We start from the raw sequence: 14,760 nt of genomic DNA, 5'->3' as shown, positions 1-14,760 counted from the left end.
TCCATATTACAGCATTATCCCAGCAGAAGGCTTAAAAGTGGTTTGCTTTGCATAGCTGCAATGAGAGAAACGCAAGCCCACAGAACACATGGATTAATTATGTGTTTTTTAGCTTCTGGCCTTTGCCTGGTATAAGGTACTGCCCAAAGCAAACTTGAATATTATAAACAAAATTATTAGAATTATTCAACAAAGTATATTTATATGTTAGTAAGCAATTTTGTGATATGCTTTATATGCTGAGTTAGGCCCTTACCTCAGTTCAAAGCCAATAGCACTCACCCTGTTAACGCAAAGCTGGACTGAAAGATATTTATACTTCCATAAAAATGGTGCATGTGTGAGCATATATTTTGGTTGAACCACATCTTCACGATTCATTGGATGGTTTCATATAGATAGTCAATTAATAGTAGGGGGGCTCACCCAATTCCTCTCTGCACTGCACTATGTTGTGTCCCCCCCACCCATATGGCTTTTGACTGTGGGAGTCCTCTGGCAATACCTTTTCATAGGTCAGAGAAACCAAGTGAAGAAAGGGAAAGATCTGAAGAGCATCCACATCTATCTATATATCTAGTGTATTTTTATCCCACTCTTCCTCCAAGGAGCTTAGTACATCATACGTGACTTTCCTCTTCCCATCTGTGGGATGTAACCAGTAGCTTAAGAAGCTGCTTCAACAGTATGTCACAACTTCAGTTCAGAGCGATTTTGTTACAAATCTAATAATAGCCCCTTGGTTGGTATTTAAAGAAATGCCCTATCATTTTTAATGATGAAATCTGACCAATAATGAGACCTTACCAATTCTGACAACTGTGCGCTTGTATAGTTTTATATTGAATCCTATATCATTGATTTTGATCCACCGATATATTCTACCTTACCATGCATTTATGTGCACATGGATATGCTTCTTTTAAAGTGAATGGAGCAGACTATGAGAACAAGAGGTCCTTTGGTGAACCGGCAAGTACATGGGATCTAGCTCTTTTTTGTAAGGACCATAGATGAGATACTGGAGATTCAATGCTGGGGGAGCTGTGTTAATACTTTACTTCTGTACCCTTTTCAGTATAAATTGATAGCCAGCATGGTGTAGTGGTTGGGGCTAGGATCTGGGACACCCAGGTTCATATCCCCACTGTGCCATGGAAACTTGCTGGGAGACCATGGGCAACTCACACACTATTAGCCTAACCTAAGGAGAAAGGTGGGGTATAAATGAACTAATTAAATGTTAAATTGTCCTATATGTTAGGGCAAATGGGCCCCATTCACATCAGGGTTTTGAAAGAGGGTGGACAGAAATAAACTTTTTAAATAGTCAAATAGTATGTGGGTGTACAGGTATTTGTAGACATTTAAAAAGACAAATCTGGCTTTTCAGTGCCTTATCTCATTTATGCACGTTTAAGATTTTTATCTTATTCAAGGTATTTAATAATATCTACATATATGAAGTCTAAGAGATTTTGACTAAGTTTTCACAAGTTTGAGCAAGTCAGCAAAACGATAACCATACTCACATTACACACCTAAAAGTAGATGCCAAAATCCCAAATTAAAAAGTTTCTCAAAATCATATATAATATTATTTATATATCGTGTCTAGAAAACAGACCTTTGTACACTCAGTCTCATTAAAAGGTGGGCAAACAACACTGGATCCAAGAATTACTGCACCTACAGCAGTCTTTGCACATTCATATTTAGTGCAGTTTGAGTCCCAGGTGGCTCCTTCCTAAAATATAAAAAGTAATTGTTAAATCTTTCTCTTTAAAAATACTGGTAACTTATTTTCAGAGTGGAATTTAATGGACACTGAATTCTGCTAACTACTATAATTGTTTTCTGAAATAACTATTTTAACAATTTGATTGTACCACTTAGCCTCATAGTTTACAAGAGGGACAAGTTCCTCATACGGGAGCCTGGTAGTGCCCTAGCAGTGGTGGAGGCAAGATCTGTGAGTTGGGAAGGGGGACAATAGTGTACCCAGCAGAGTGGCTGGTACACAGCCTCAACACTATTTACATGCAGAAAATTAAAACAAAAGAAGTATCCTTCTTAACAGACTATAAAGGCCTTCACTGCTTCTTCAGTGTAGAATACAAAGTGTAGAATACAAAAGTTCAGAGGTCATAAGATTTTTACCTGTAGGCAGGGGTCATTTCGTAGAAAAAGAGCTAGGGGAACTCATTAGCATAACTCATTAGCGTATGCCACACCCCCTGACATCACCGGAAATGTGTCATAAGGCCACACACCCTGCCCCCAATGGTCCCGGCCACCACTGCCGGCCTTGCAGCTCCACTGCCGAGCCCCATGAGGGGCCCGGCGGTGGACCTGCAAGGCCGGCGGGAGTGCAAGGAAGCCCCGTGAAGACCCTCCCTGGCCCCAGGCAGGCAGGGGTGGGGAGAGGCAGGGAGGAAGCAACTTACCCTCCCTCTTCTCCTGCCTCCTCCTGGCTGAATGAGGGCCGAAAGTGGGGCGGCCGGAAGCAGGGGGCGGGGCTTTGTCGTGTGCCCCGCCCCCTCGTACCTCACCCGGGGGAACTGCGTTCCCCCGCGTTCCCCCCCGAAATGACCTCTGCCTGTAGGCAAAATGAACGTGCATATTAAAGGTTTACATTTTGAAAAAGCATCTGCTGAATGTATGAATTAAGTTATACAGAATTTATCTATGATCTGGTTCATATCTTTAGAGAACCAAATTCTCCCCCTAAAGGAGAAGGTTCATAGATTTGGGGTGCTGCTGTTCCCCCCCCCACCACCACCAAATTGATCTGTGGTAGGCAATTGGGTACAGCAGCAGGAGACTGCCCCCCGACACCTGACAACCCTATGTATGTTCCAGTACAGTAGCTGTATTGGCTAGTGAGTCAGCTATGACCCTTTATGGGCAAAAAAGATCTTGCCACTGTGGTGCACACCCTGGTAGCATCTAGAGTAGACTACTGCAATGCTTTCTGTATGGGTATTCAACAGCTACAATTTGTACAGAATGCCATGACCAGAACATTTACTGGAACAGGCAATAGACACCATATAACTCTAGTCTTGTTCCGCTTACACTTGTTCCCAATTTGCTTCTGGGCCCCATTCATGGTGCTGGTATTGATCATTAAAGCCCTATATGGCTTGGAGCCAACATACCTTAAGGACAAGGGATAGGCACGAACCGGATGACGAACCAAAGTTCATCATGAGTTTTGGCCCGTTCAGGGTTTGTGAATCAGAGTTCGTGAACTGAAGAACCGGGATGAACTACCACAAATTCTGGCACAATTCATGGTGGTTTGTAATGGTTCATGAAGAGAAACAGTTGAGAGAAACAGAAATGGGCTGGGAGCTGGGAGCCACTTGGCTGTTTGGTTTAAATGGCTCAGAGCCATTTAAACCCTGCTTTCAGCTTCCCGTGACTTTTTGTGGGCGCAGAAGGCAGCGTATAAATGACTCAGAGCCATTTAAACCACCACAGCTTTCTGCTCCCTGTGGCTAGCTGCCAGGAGCAGAAACCAGGGGTTTAAATGGCCCTACTTTCTGCTTCCCATGAAAAGCTGCAGGAAGCAGAAAGGAGGGTTTAAATGGGAGGGGTGAAGTGCCTACCCGGGGGCAGTTCACCCCCACCTTCCCAGGAGATCCCTCTCCTTTCTGCTGGCTGCAGCTCACCACAGCCAGGAGAAAAATGGAAGGGAAGTTCCTTCCTAGGGCATCTCCCCCCCCCCTTTCTGCTGGCTGCAGTTTTTCCTGCTGTTTGCAGTCCCTTTAAACTTTAAAGTTTAAAACACAAACTTTAAAGGGACTGCACAAGACAGCCTGAAACAGCTGAGCAGCAAGGAGCAAGCTGCTCCCTGCTGCTCACCTGTTTTTTTAGCTTTATGCAAACCCCATTGAAAGGACCATGGTCCCTTTCAACAGGGTTTGCAGAGCCACAAGTCACACAAACCAGTTCAGTTCATAACTAAGCCTCTCAGTTCGATTCAGGGTTTGGTTCGTGATTCAGCCACAAACTGCACTGCATTTTCCCAGTTCATGCTCATCCCATCCCTATTAAGGACTGCCTACTTCCATATGAACCCAACCACTTTGCTCATCCTCAGAGGTCCTGCTTTGGGTGCCCCTGCCATCTGAGGTTAGACAGGGGGTGCCAAAACTCTGGAATTCCCTTCCCAGGTAGATTTGGCTGTCTTTTTTTTTTGTTATGTTTCACATTCCCTCATCTTGACCTGGATAGTCCAGGCTAGCCTGATCAGATCTCGGAAGCTAAATAGGGTTGGCCCTGTTAAGTATTTGAATGGGAGACCTCCAAGGAATATCAGGGTCATGTTGTGGAGGCAGGCAATAGCAAACCACCTCTGAACATCTCTCTGAATGAAAAATGGACAAGGAGGTCATTCAAATTAATGGCTTGATTGTGATAATGTCAGTTTGTATACAAGTACTTTGAAGTTCAGTGTGACTCCCATGATGGCAGTCTCATGTTTGAACCAAGAGTAGAGTAGAAATATGAAAAATAACGTACAGAATTCTATACCATGAGGATTATGTAGTCAGAATATTATTTTCTACAGCTTTTCCAGAGGGACTTACCTCATATATGACTAGGGTTCCATCCTCACTGTAGAAAGTACATGACACATTAATGCAGGACCCACAGCAAGAGTGCTGACTCAGTGAAGGAACGTATACTTGATGCTATTAAAAAGAGACAAATGTATTGTTCATTTTTTCCAAATGCATACTTTTTTCCAAATACTAATTATAATCCAGTGCTGAATTTGCATTCAAAGGTTCTGATACAAAAATATTAATAATGTGATTTTCTGTGTGATTCCTTGGCACAATTAGGATTGAGTCCAGTAGCCACTCAAGAGACTGCCAAGATTTTCAGGGTATAAGCTTTTGAGAGTCAAAGCTCCCCAGGGAATTACAGCTTATCTACATTAACGTCAGCCACAATGGAAAATGGCAGCTACAGAACTAATGACACAGAATGAGTGCATTGATCCAAATCAGTTTTGCGGCTACATTTTCCAGATATATATGTCAATGTCAAAATGTTATACAGATTCACATAATTTTTACAGAGTTTTATTGTAAATCCTTGACTCTGTTCTCTAATACCTATTTAGCGATCTATGAAATAAAATACAGCGTCTGTTCTCTAGTTTGCCTACAGTTTTCTGAGTGGATTTTAGAACAAACTTCATCCTGTATTATATACACAAACAACTCTATCCCTACGTTTTGGAAATACTTACAGCTTCACATTTTTGGGAACAGTTGATTACTGTCAGATCCATGGCATGAAATCCTGTCCTGGGATCTCTGTCCAGAGAACATTTTACTGTGTAACAAAGATCTCCATCCAGATATTGAATCATAGACTGACCCGGATTCAGAACTGTTACTTCTTGGAATACACAGACATTATCCTTTTCTAATGAAAAATAAGCAAGCAGAATAGTGTCAAAATGCTGCAAATAGAAATGTTACAAATGAAACAAAATATAAACGGATAGAAGCTCTGTGGGCTGGAGCCTATGTCTGTACCAAATTCACACAGCAGGATCTTCCCGACCTCCCCCTTCTCTCAACATCTTCTGCAGCAGACTCCAAAAAACCTCTGCTGAGGGTTGGGAGACCCTCAGAAGCAAAGTGTCACTTTGCTGTAGTGTAGGAAATAAGCAAGTCATTCTTCCTTTCTCTTGCATGAATACAATAAGCCTTGAGTCAATATTGCGCCACACACACAAAAGCAAGAGAGTGTAATTTTGCCCAGCCCCACCGTTCCTTACTGCAGTCTCCATTGCTGTGTGGCACTTTGTTCAGTAAGGTCCCCCATCCCTCAGCAGAGAAATGTGTATGGGAGGGGGTACTGGGGAAACTTTCTATTGCTAATACTCCTTCCAATCTCATAATTGTAGGAGCCAAGCAACTGTATTTATACAGCAAAATTATCTTATGATAACAGGTTCCCCCGGCCTCCTTCCACTCCTCAATCCTTCTAGTATTTTATATGCAATAACTGTATACCATTTTCATCAGATACTTAATTTTTTTCCTCAATGTACCCCCCAACCTTTGGAACATACGGGATCTACACTGCAAACAATATGAGTTATACAGGCAGTTGGCATAGTCTATAACAATAAGCTTGAGAAACTTTCTGCTACTCAAGAACTGCAACATTGCCTAGAAACCCTCATCTTGCTCCTCTGCAAACCAAGAACAACATTTTAAAAGTACAATATATGAAAAGAACACAAATATGTATAATTGAAAAGAAAAGAAATACCACATGTGTACTGTGTGCATCCACATGTACTCGAAATATTATAATCTATTCTCTGAACTTCTCCCTGTGATATTAAAAACAAATATTTCAGTGTCATATGTGTCCAATCTGACAAATACTACAAAATGGCATGTCATCTGTAAGAAAGTAAAAACTTTTATGACAACTGACATACATCCCACTATACCAGAGCACTCATGCTTTTAAACTCAGTGAAGAGGTTTTTCTCCCTTTCATGCCAATTACCAGTTGGGTTATTTGGGGACCTATAACTGGGTTGTATCATGAGATGTCCTGTATGTTGAAGGACTACTGTTTTACCCATAATGCTAGAACACTGTGCAAGGACAGTGAAACTAAATCCAAATATATACTTACTCTTGTTTATGATGGGGTGCACCTTTCACTATCTCTTGCACAAACGGAACAATAAGAACTTCTACTACAGCACTGTGGAAATTCTTGTACAACTGTTTGTTTCCACTGGTCAGTGGAGGAGGGAAAGGTAAAAGGTAAAGGTAAAGGTTCCCTTGCTCGAAAGCCAGTCGAATCCAACTCTAGGGTTGCGGTGCTCATCTCCATTTCAAAGCCGAAAAGCCAGTGCTGTCCGAAGACGTTTCCGTGGTCATGTGGCCGGCAAGGCAGCAAGGCGCACGGAACGCTGTTATCTTCCCACCGAAGTGGTACCTATTCATCTACTTGCAATTTCTTGCTTTCGAACTGCTAGGTTGGCAGGAGCTGGAACTAGAGATGGGAGCTCACTCCATCATGCGGCACCCGGGTCTCGAACTGCTAAACTACTGACCTTCCACAGCCTGCAGTTCAGCGTCTTAACCACTACTCCATCCTGTACTATTGTGCATTTTGTTGTCGAAGGCTCTACTAACCCACCAAGAGGATTTTCAGATGAAAAAGCAGGTTATTACGGGAGGGCAAAGAAAGACCCTCCTGCCAGTTCCACCTAAGAACTTTTCTACTGGATCCAACCCCATACTTTCTAATCTAGTTCTATCAAAATTTACTAGAGCTCATTTGCTAACACATGCTCATCTTCTACTTTTTAAATTTGTCCTCTATACTACTGTTATATATAATAATCATGAATATACAAGTAATCTGTATATTAATGAATTTAAAACTATGACTAAATTATATCCAATAAAATTTCTTACCACTTTACAAGCTGGCACAGTAGCGTTTTCACAATTGCATTCTGGGGGAAAAAGGGGGGGGGAGTAACATGACAATATCAGTGGAGAACAAAGGACCATAATTTGGCAGTAATTAGGACACAAGCCAAAGTATGAGTGGAAGATCCAAGGGTTGGAAGCACATCATGCAGCCATCTTGCTGCAGCTAAATAGGTCTGGTCCTGGTCAGTACCTCAATAGGAGACCTTGCAGGTCCCTCCTTGTATACTGCCTTGAGTACCATCGTGGAAGAAAGGCAGGATTATAGACAAACAAATAAATAAACAAAGCATCATTAGACTTACCACACTGCCAAGCTGGACAGCACTGCCCAGGAACTTTTTTCTTCAGAAGTTTCATGTCAGCAGAGCAATTCATGAATGGTAATGGACAGAGGTTCTCATCACAAACTAGAGGAATGGAAATTATTTAAATGGGAAAAAGTTATGACCATAGTTCCTTTTTTTCCCAATTATATTTATTTCAATTTTCTTATGCATTACATCATGCATACAGACTACATTTCTTAATATCTTTACAGAGTCATCAAAATCTCAGTTCATCTCTTATTTTCACTCATCCATTTATAAAACCTTCTCCATCTGTTGTTAAATAGCTCTATATCCTTGTTCTCTAAGGTTATAGTCAGTTTATCTATTTCAACTACTTCTTGTACTTTATTGATCAGTTCTCTTTGCGATGGTATCCTCTCAACTTTCCAGTTTTTGGCAAAAAAAATACGTGCTGCTGTGATAATAAATCCTATAACATATTTTTCTTCATTCTTCAATTTATCTGGCATTACATTCAACAAAAACAATTCTGGTCTAAAAGGAATTTCTACCCCCAACATATCTACTAACATCTTATGTACCTTCTGCCAATACTGTTGGGACTTGGCGCACCTCCACCACATATGGTAGAAGGTGCCCACATTCTTTTTACATTTCCAGCAGTTTTTAGATGCATTAGGGTAACATTTGGCTATCCTATCCAGGGACCAGTGCCACCGGTGAAACATTTTAAATACATTTTCCTTATATGGAATCGCTCTTAACTGTTTTGCAAATTTTGCTATCCAAATTTTGGACCAGTCTTCTATAATATAGCCTAAATCCTGCATCCAAATAATCATTGTGCACTTAATTTCTTCATCTAGTTCAAAATTGGTTAAGAATATATTATACAATTTTTGAATTAATTTATCATTTGTCGATAACCATAATTTATCTAACTCATTTCTTTCAATTCCTTTCTTTTCATCCTTCTCAAAATATGTTCTTAATTGCATATTTTCCCACCAGGATAGTTATACACCTTGTTTCTCAAGTGCTTCTTGTGTTTTTATTTTACCACTTGTATCTAGTAATGATTCATAAGTTAGGAGCTCTGTATTTTTCGTTAAGGAGGGCTTTATAAAGGCTTCTAAAGGGGAAAGCCATCTAGGAGTTTTATGGTAATATTTGTCTTTGATCTCCTGCCAGATTTTATTTAATGCACCTCTAATTGTATGTTGGTTGAACTTTCTATGAATTTTATCTTTATCATAGCCGATATATGCGTGCCATCCCATGTCCAAATCGAACCCTTCTAACGTCAACAGTCTCTTATTTTCTAGAGTAATCCATTCTTTTATCCAAATCATTACAGCCGCGGAATAATAAAGCTTCCAGTTTGGGAGATTAAGACCCCCTTTTTCTTTTCTGTCTTGTAGAACCTTCCATTTTATCCATGGGGTCTTATTTGCCCATATGAATTTTCTACATATTTTGTCCAGTTCATTGAATATTTTCGCACTTTTCAAAATCGGGATATTTTGTGCCAGAAACAAAACTCTCGGGAGAATATTCATTTTTAATACTGCTATTTTTCCCATAAAGGATATTTGGAGATTTTCCCTTTTTAAGTCTTTTGTTATTTCTGTTAATAGCTTGACGTAGTTATCTTCGATCAATGCATTATTTCTTTTAGATATAATTATTCCTAGGTATTTAACTTTAGTAACAGTTTTCATATGAGACACCTTTTCTATCTGTTCGATCTGATGCGTTGTACAGTTTTTAGTTAACATATTTGTTTTGTTATAATTTATTTTTAGCCCTGCCACCTCTCCATATTTCTCGATTACTTCCATCAACACTGGTATAGAGTCAACTGGATCTTCGACCACAAACGCCAAATCGTCTGCAAATGTCTGCAACTTATAAACTTCTTTTTGTATTTTTAATCCTTTTATTCTATCATTATCTCTTATCAGGTCTGTTAATGTTTCTAACGTAAAAATAAAGAGTAGAGGTGACAGAGGACACCCTTGTCTTGTGCCTTTTTGAATTTGAATATTTTGTGTTGTGTCTCCGTTTATTATCACTTTGGCGTTTTGCTTTGAATACCATAGTTCCTTAGGTAAATCAGTGAGACATGCAGAGTGGGATCCAGGCAGCTTTTTCACTCAATGTCACCCATTTACTTTCCATACTATAGCACCATATCAAATGGCTTTTGTACATGCAAATCTCATTAGTTGCAGCTTGGTCTTTTGGGCTGGTTGAAGTTGATGTATCCTTCGTTTTTCACCAGCAGAAAAGCTGGCTGGATAATGTATTGATGTAAAAATTACACTACTGCTCTTACTCTATATCTCATGTTAAACTTGAAGTGTATTTACATGCTATTATTATTTTTATGCAACATTTTGACTTCAATAAAAAATATAAATTGGAAAAAAAAGGAAAGCTGGCTGGATCTTTTCAGTATTATATTATGATAGTTGCTTATGATCATTAACTGAAAGACCCTTAAATTCTCAAAGCATTTTTTATATGGCCTGGGAGGCTTCTATTTCAGAAACAAAAGCTCACTTGGGTGCAGAACTAGTTGAGTTCTCTGGAGCTTTGTCACGGGCAGTATTAAGTATTGAGATGAGGCAGCTTTTTTCATAACAACATGCTTCTTTATTGAACTTCCAAACTAAAGAACCAGGCTCAACAGAAGCCAATTTATACTTTTAAAAACCACACCTACGTTAAACAACAACCAATACCAAGCAGGAAGCCAGAATCCTTCATTTGCATGAACTATGTATAATGTAACTAATGACAGTGCAGCTATTGGGTTATAGTAAACAAATATGATTGTCCGTTACCAGTAACATAACCAATAGTCTTGAAGGCTTTTGGAGCTTTGCTCCACCAAGCTCCACCAGTACATAACAGGCAGTTTCATCCATTGCTGTTGCTGTTCCCTTACGGATTTAAAGTGCATGATCAGACAGCAACATCTGTCTGTCGTGCTGCAATCATCTGAGTCCTATTTCCCCTTTGCTGTGTATTTCTTTGATACCTGAGCTGGTTCAAAAACAGATTTCCTGCTGTCTGATTGTTCTGTTGTGCACCCAAGCTATCAGGTAGATCTGACTGGTCTCTTGTTTTCCAGCCGTCATTTTGTTTTACTAGTTAGCAAGGAGCGCATAACTGCATATACAAATCCCCCCTCCCCCACAGGGGCTGCCCAAAACTGTTTTCTTTTAAAAAACTCTCAAAGAAAGACAGCTTTTTTCTGTCCTTTGGTGAAGGGGTAAATTGAAAAAATTAGAGGGAAGATGGCAGTGAACTCCATATCCCAGCAGTCTCAGCAAGCCTTGTGTGCATGCTCTGAAGGCAAACGTTTTTTAAAAATGGCCAACAGCTCCATGAACTACATATCTCAGCAGGCTGATCAGTGCTTGTGGGCATGCTCCAAGGACAAACTTTTTTAAAAAAATGGCCGACAGGCTGACTCTCTGCCTGCTGCCGTCTGATCACATAAAAGCACTTTGAAACATGCTAAAAGGGCTGAGTCTGGTCAGGATTCTTTGTCACAAAATAATCTGGCTCAATTAGAGGTGGGGCAACAGTGGATTGAAGTGCCCATCTGAACGCAGCCATGGTTAATAACAGGACTACTTCCAATGTCGGTTTTTTAAATCTCGTTCTGAAAGAGCGCATAGGGAATGTGGTGGAGTTGCTAGAGTGCTGAATGGGAATACTGGAAAACTACGATCAAATCCCTCCTTAGATATGTATTTCACTGAGTGGTTTTGGAGACGTCACTGTTGCTTAGCCTAGTCTATTTCACATGGTTGTTGAGAGGCTTTGAGAGTTCCTTGGTGGAAAGACTATAAAACTGAACTGATGATGATCAGTGTATAAATGATCATTTGATTCCAAAGCATATGGAATCATCTGACCATGCTTAACAGAGAAAAACATACATCCGTGATTATTTCCCAACTACTTTTCAATATGTGCATTCAGAACATGAGTAAAGAAAATTTAACATAACCAGGACCCATGCTGATCTTATCTCATGTCAATGACAATAGTTACTGAATGGTAAAACATCAATCGTTACAATTCAATTTAAGATATATATCTACATGTAGAACTTACCACAATGATAATGAGGGCAACAGTACTGTGTAGTGCTGAGATCTACAGTAAGAATTTCTCCTTCATTACATAATGGAATAGGTTCTATACAGGATTCACAAACTGCAAGAAAAAATAGATCAAACATAAGGTTAAAGTTCATTAAATTGGTTTCTTGTTTTTCTGTATTTGAGTTTATATTAACAAAATGCAAAACTAACTCTGTGCACTAAGAAGTGCTATTTATTCCCCACCCCAACAACAATTTCTTTACTCAATGAGTAATAAATTGTGGAATACACTGCCAATGAAGGTTGTGGTGGCCATGAGCATAGATGGCTTTTTGAAAGGGTGTTAAGACAAATTCATGGAGGAGAGGTTCATCAATGGCTACAAGCCGTGGTGAGTAAAGAGAGCCTTCATATTCAGTAAACCTCTGAAACCTCATGCTAGGAGGCATCAGGGGGAAGGCCTTGGCCTCTGTGTCTTGTTTGTTTTCCTCCAGGGCAACTGGCTGTCTGCTGTGTAATACAGGATGCTGGACTAGATGGAACACTCATCTGATCCAGCAGGGTTCTTGCATCTCAAACTCTGCCTGGCATGAGATCAGGGCCTCTGTCAGAAGGGCTCTAGGTACTTGGGTTACTAGGGCTGCCAGCTCTGAGTTGGGAAATACCTGGAGATTTTGTGGGTGTAGCCTTTTGAAGGTAGGGTTTGTGGAGGGGAGGGATGTCAGCAAGATATAATGCCACAGAATCCATCCTCCAAAGCAGCCATTTTCTCCAGGGGAACTGATCTGGAGCATCTGGAGATCAATTGTGATAGCAGGAAATCTCCAGGTGCTACCTGGAGGTTGGCAAATCTATGCATTTGGGTTGCTATCTGAAGCATTGGGAGAGAAGAGGAATTCACTCTCTTTTTTCTTTTCTTTTTTACAATTTTTTTTAAAATTTTCAAGACAAACAAACATAAAATGGGTACATTAACACATATCATTTTTTATTAATCTACCTCATACATAATCTAAAACTATGTCACTTTTCCACCTTATGTATATAATAGTTTGCAAGGATATAGGTACATAAATCTTATTTTCTACTAATTTAACCTTTGTCTATAATCTTCCATTAACTATAGATGGTTATATGGTTCTTATTTTCTTTTGGATGGATTATCTAAACATGTACTCACTACATCACTGGGTTGAGCTCCATCACTACAGCTAGTCTTTGGTTTGCACTACAGCTAGTCTTGCGCTCATGCCATCTACAGCATGCTTTCTTCTGGAAACTCTTCTCTGCACCATGAGCTGGTGACCGCATCAATCTGAAGAGAGACTTGTACTTTCAAGGACTATTAGGTCACTATACAACTGGTGCAGTTGTCATTTATGCATGGTGGCAAAACTGTTATGTATTTATTTTGGTTGTAAGTAGAACTGTATAAGAAGACAGTAGTCTCAAGTATGATTTGTACAGCATGACAGATTATTCTGCTCACCTGGAGATTGGCAGCAATGGTTCCCCAGAAGGAAATGGCTGGTTTGGAGGGTGGAATCTACGGCATTGTACCTGTCTGAGGTCCCACCCCTCCTCAAACCCCACCCTCTACAGACTCCACCCCTCAAATCTCCAGGAATTTCCCAACCTGGAGTTGGCAACCCTATCTCCTTCCCAGCCAAGCATCAACCTACCGTTAACTGCCCCTCTGACCTTAGGTTTCCAATTCCTCCCTGCAGCCTCTACCTAGGAAATGGACGGTCTTTCTCCACAGTGGGGATCAAAGCAGCTCACATCATTCCCTTCTCCCCCTTTTGATCTGCACAACAACCCTGTGAGGTAGGTTAGGCTGAAAGTCTGTGACTGGTCTGAAATCACTCAATTAACTTCCACAGCAAGAACTTGGGTCTGGCAGACCCTGCACCACCTCAGCAGGGTATAATCACACAGAGTCCACCATTTTCTCCAGGGAAACTGATCTCTGCCATCTGGAGAGCGGTTGTAATTCTGAGTGATCTCCAGTACTCACCTGGAGATTTGCAACAATGGTTCCCCAGGAGGAAAAGTTCAGTCTTTCTCCACAGTGGGGACCAAAACAGCTTACATCATTCTCCTCTCCCGCTATTGAACTGTATAACAACCCTGTGAGGTAGGTTAGCTGAAAGTCTGTGACTGGTCCAAAATCACCCACTCAGCTTCCAAAGCAATAACCTGGGTCTGGCAGACCCTGCTCTGAAGCGTTAACTGCTATGCCACACTGACTATCCTAGGGAGGCTGCTGCTGGTGAACAGAAGCAAGCAGCCAGGCCTCATAAAGTCATGCCAGTCAGGTGTCATCGAGTCATCCAGAGGGCGCTGCTAGGCCTAGTGTAGCCAACCTCCAGGTGGAGCCTGAAGATCACCCAGTATCACAGCTGAACTCCAGACAACAGATCTCTGTCCCCCTGGAGAAAATAACTGCTTTGGAGGGTGGACTCTATGGCATTTTATTCAGCTGAGGCCTCTCCCCTCCCCAGACTCTGGCTTCTGTTAATTCCACCACAAAATCTCCAGGAATTTCCCAACCTGGAGCTGTCAACCGTAGTCAGGACTGGCTTCAATGAGTTCCCCACAAAGGCCAAAGTAGGCCTGGAAAGGGTCTCCTCCCCCCACCTTTTTATTGACAGGACCAAGCTTGGTTTCCAAGCAACAGCCACTGAGGGGAAAATTAGCCCAACAGCAGTAGAAGGGAATGATTTGATGGCCGCTGGCTCACCTCAGTAGCCAGCCAGCCTTGGAGGAGCCCAGCAGAAGAAGCAGCAGCTGTAGAAGCCTCTTCCTGAACAGGGAACAGTAGTTTCAGTAGCCAGCCAGATGTAG

The 14,760-nt window shown here is 41.1% G+C and overlaps 1 protein-coding gene across 1 annotated transcript in view; it reads right to left on the bottom strand.

Moving 5' to 3' along the window:
• OTOGL (otogelin-like) overlaps nucleotides 1-14,760 on the bottom strand; it is a 158,229-nt gene that overhangs the window by 16,865 nt on the left and 126,604 nt on the right. The window contains exons 48-54 of the mRNA XM_015407445.1: nucleotides 11,924-12,025; nucleotides 7,802-7,906; nucleotides 7,479-7,519; nucleotides 6,307-6,370; nucleotides 5,270-5,448; nucleotides 4,599-4,703; nucleotides 1,628-1,747 (exon numbers count right to left, since the gene is read on the bottom strand). Of these exons, the coding sequence (XP_015262931.1) occupies nucleotides 1,628-1,747; nucleotides 4,599-4,703; nucleotides 5,270-5,448; nucleotides 6,307-6,370; nucleotides 7,479-7,519; nucleotides 7,802-7,906; nucleotides 11,924-12,025 (716 nt within the window). The remainder of the gene's footprint in view (nucleotides 1-1,627; nucleotides 1,748-4,598; nucleotides 4,704-5,269; nucleotides 5,449-6,306; nucleotides 6,371-7,478; nucleotides 7,520-7,801; nucleotides 7,907-11,923; nucleotides 12,026-14,760) is intronic.

This window comes from Gekko japonicus, unplaced genomic scaffold, assembly GCF_001447785.1.
Source record: "Gekko japonicus isolate JY-2015 unplaced genomic scaffold, Gekko_japonicus_V1.1 scaffold525, whole genome shotgun sequence".
NCBI lineage: Eukaryota > Metazoa > Chordata > Lepidosauria > Squamata > Gekkonidae > Gekko > Gekko japonicus.
Note: the sequence above shows the minus strand (reverse complement) of the source record. Positions and strands in the feature narration are given on the sequence as shown.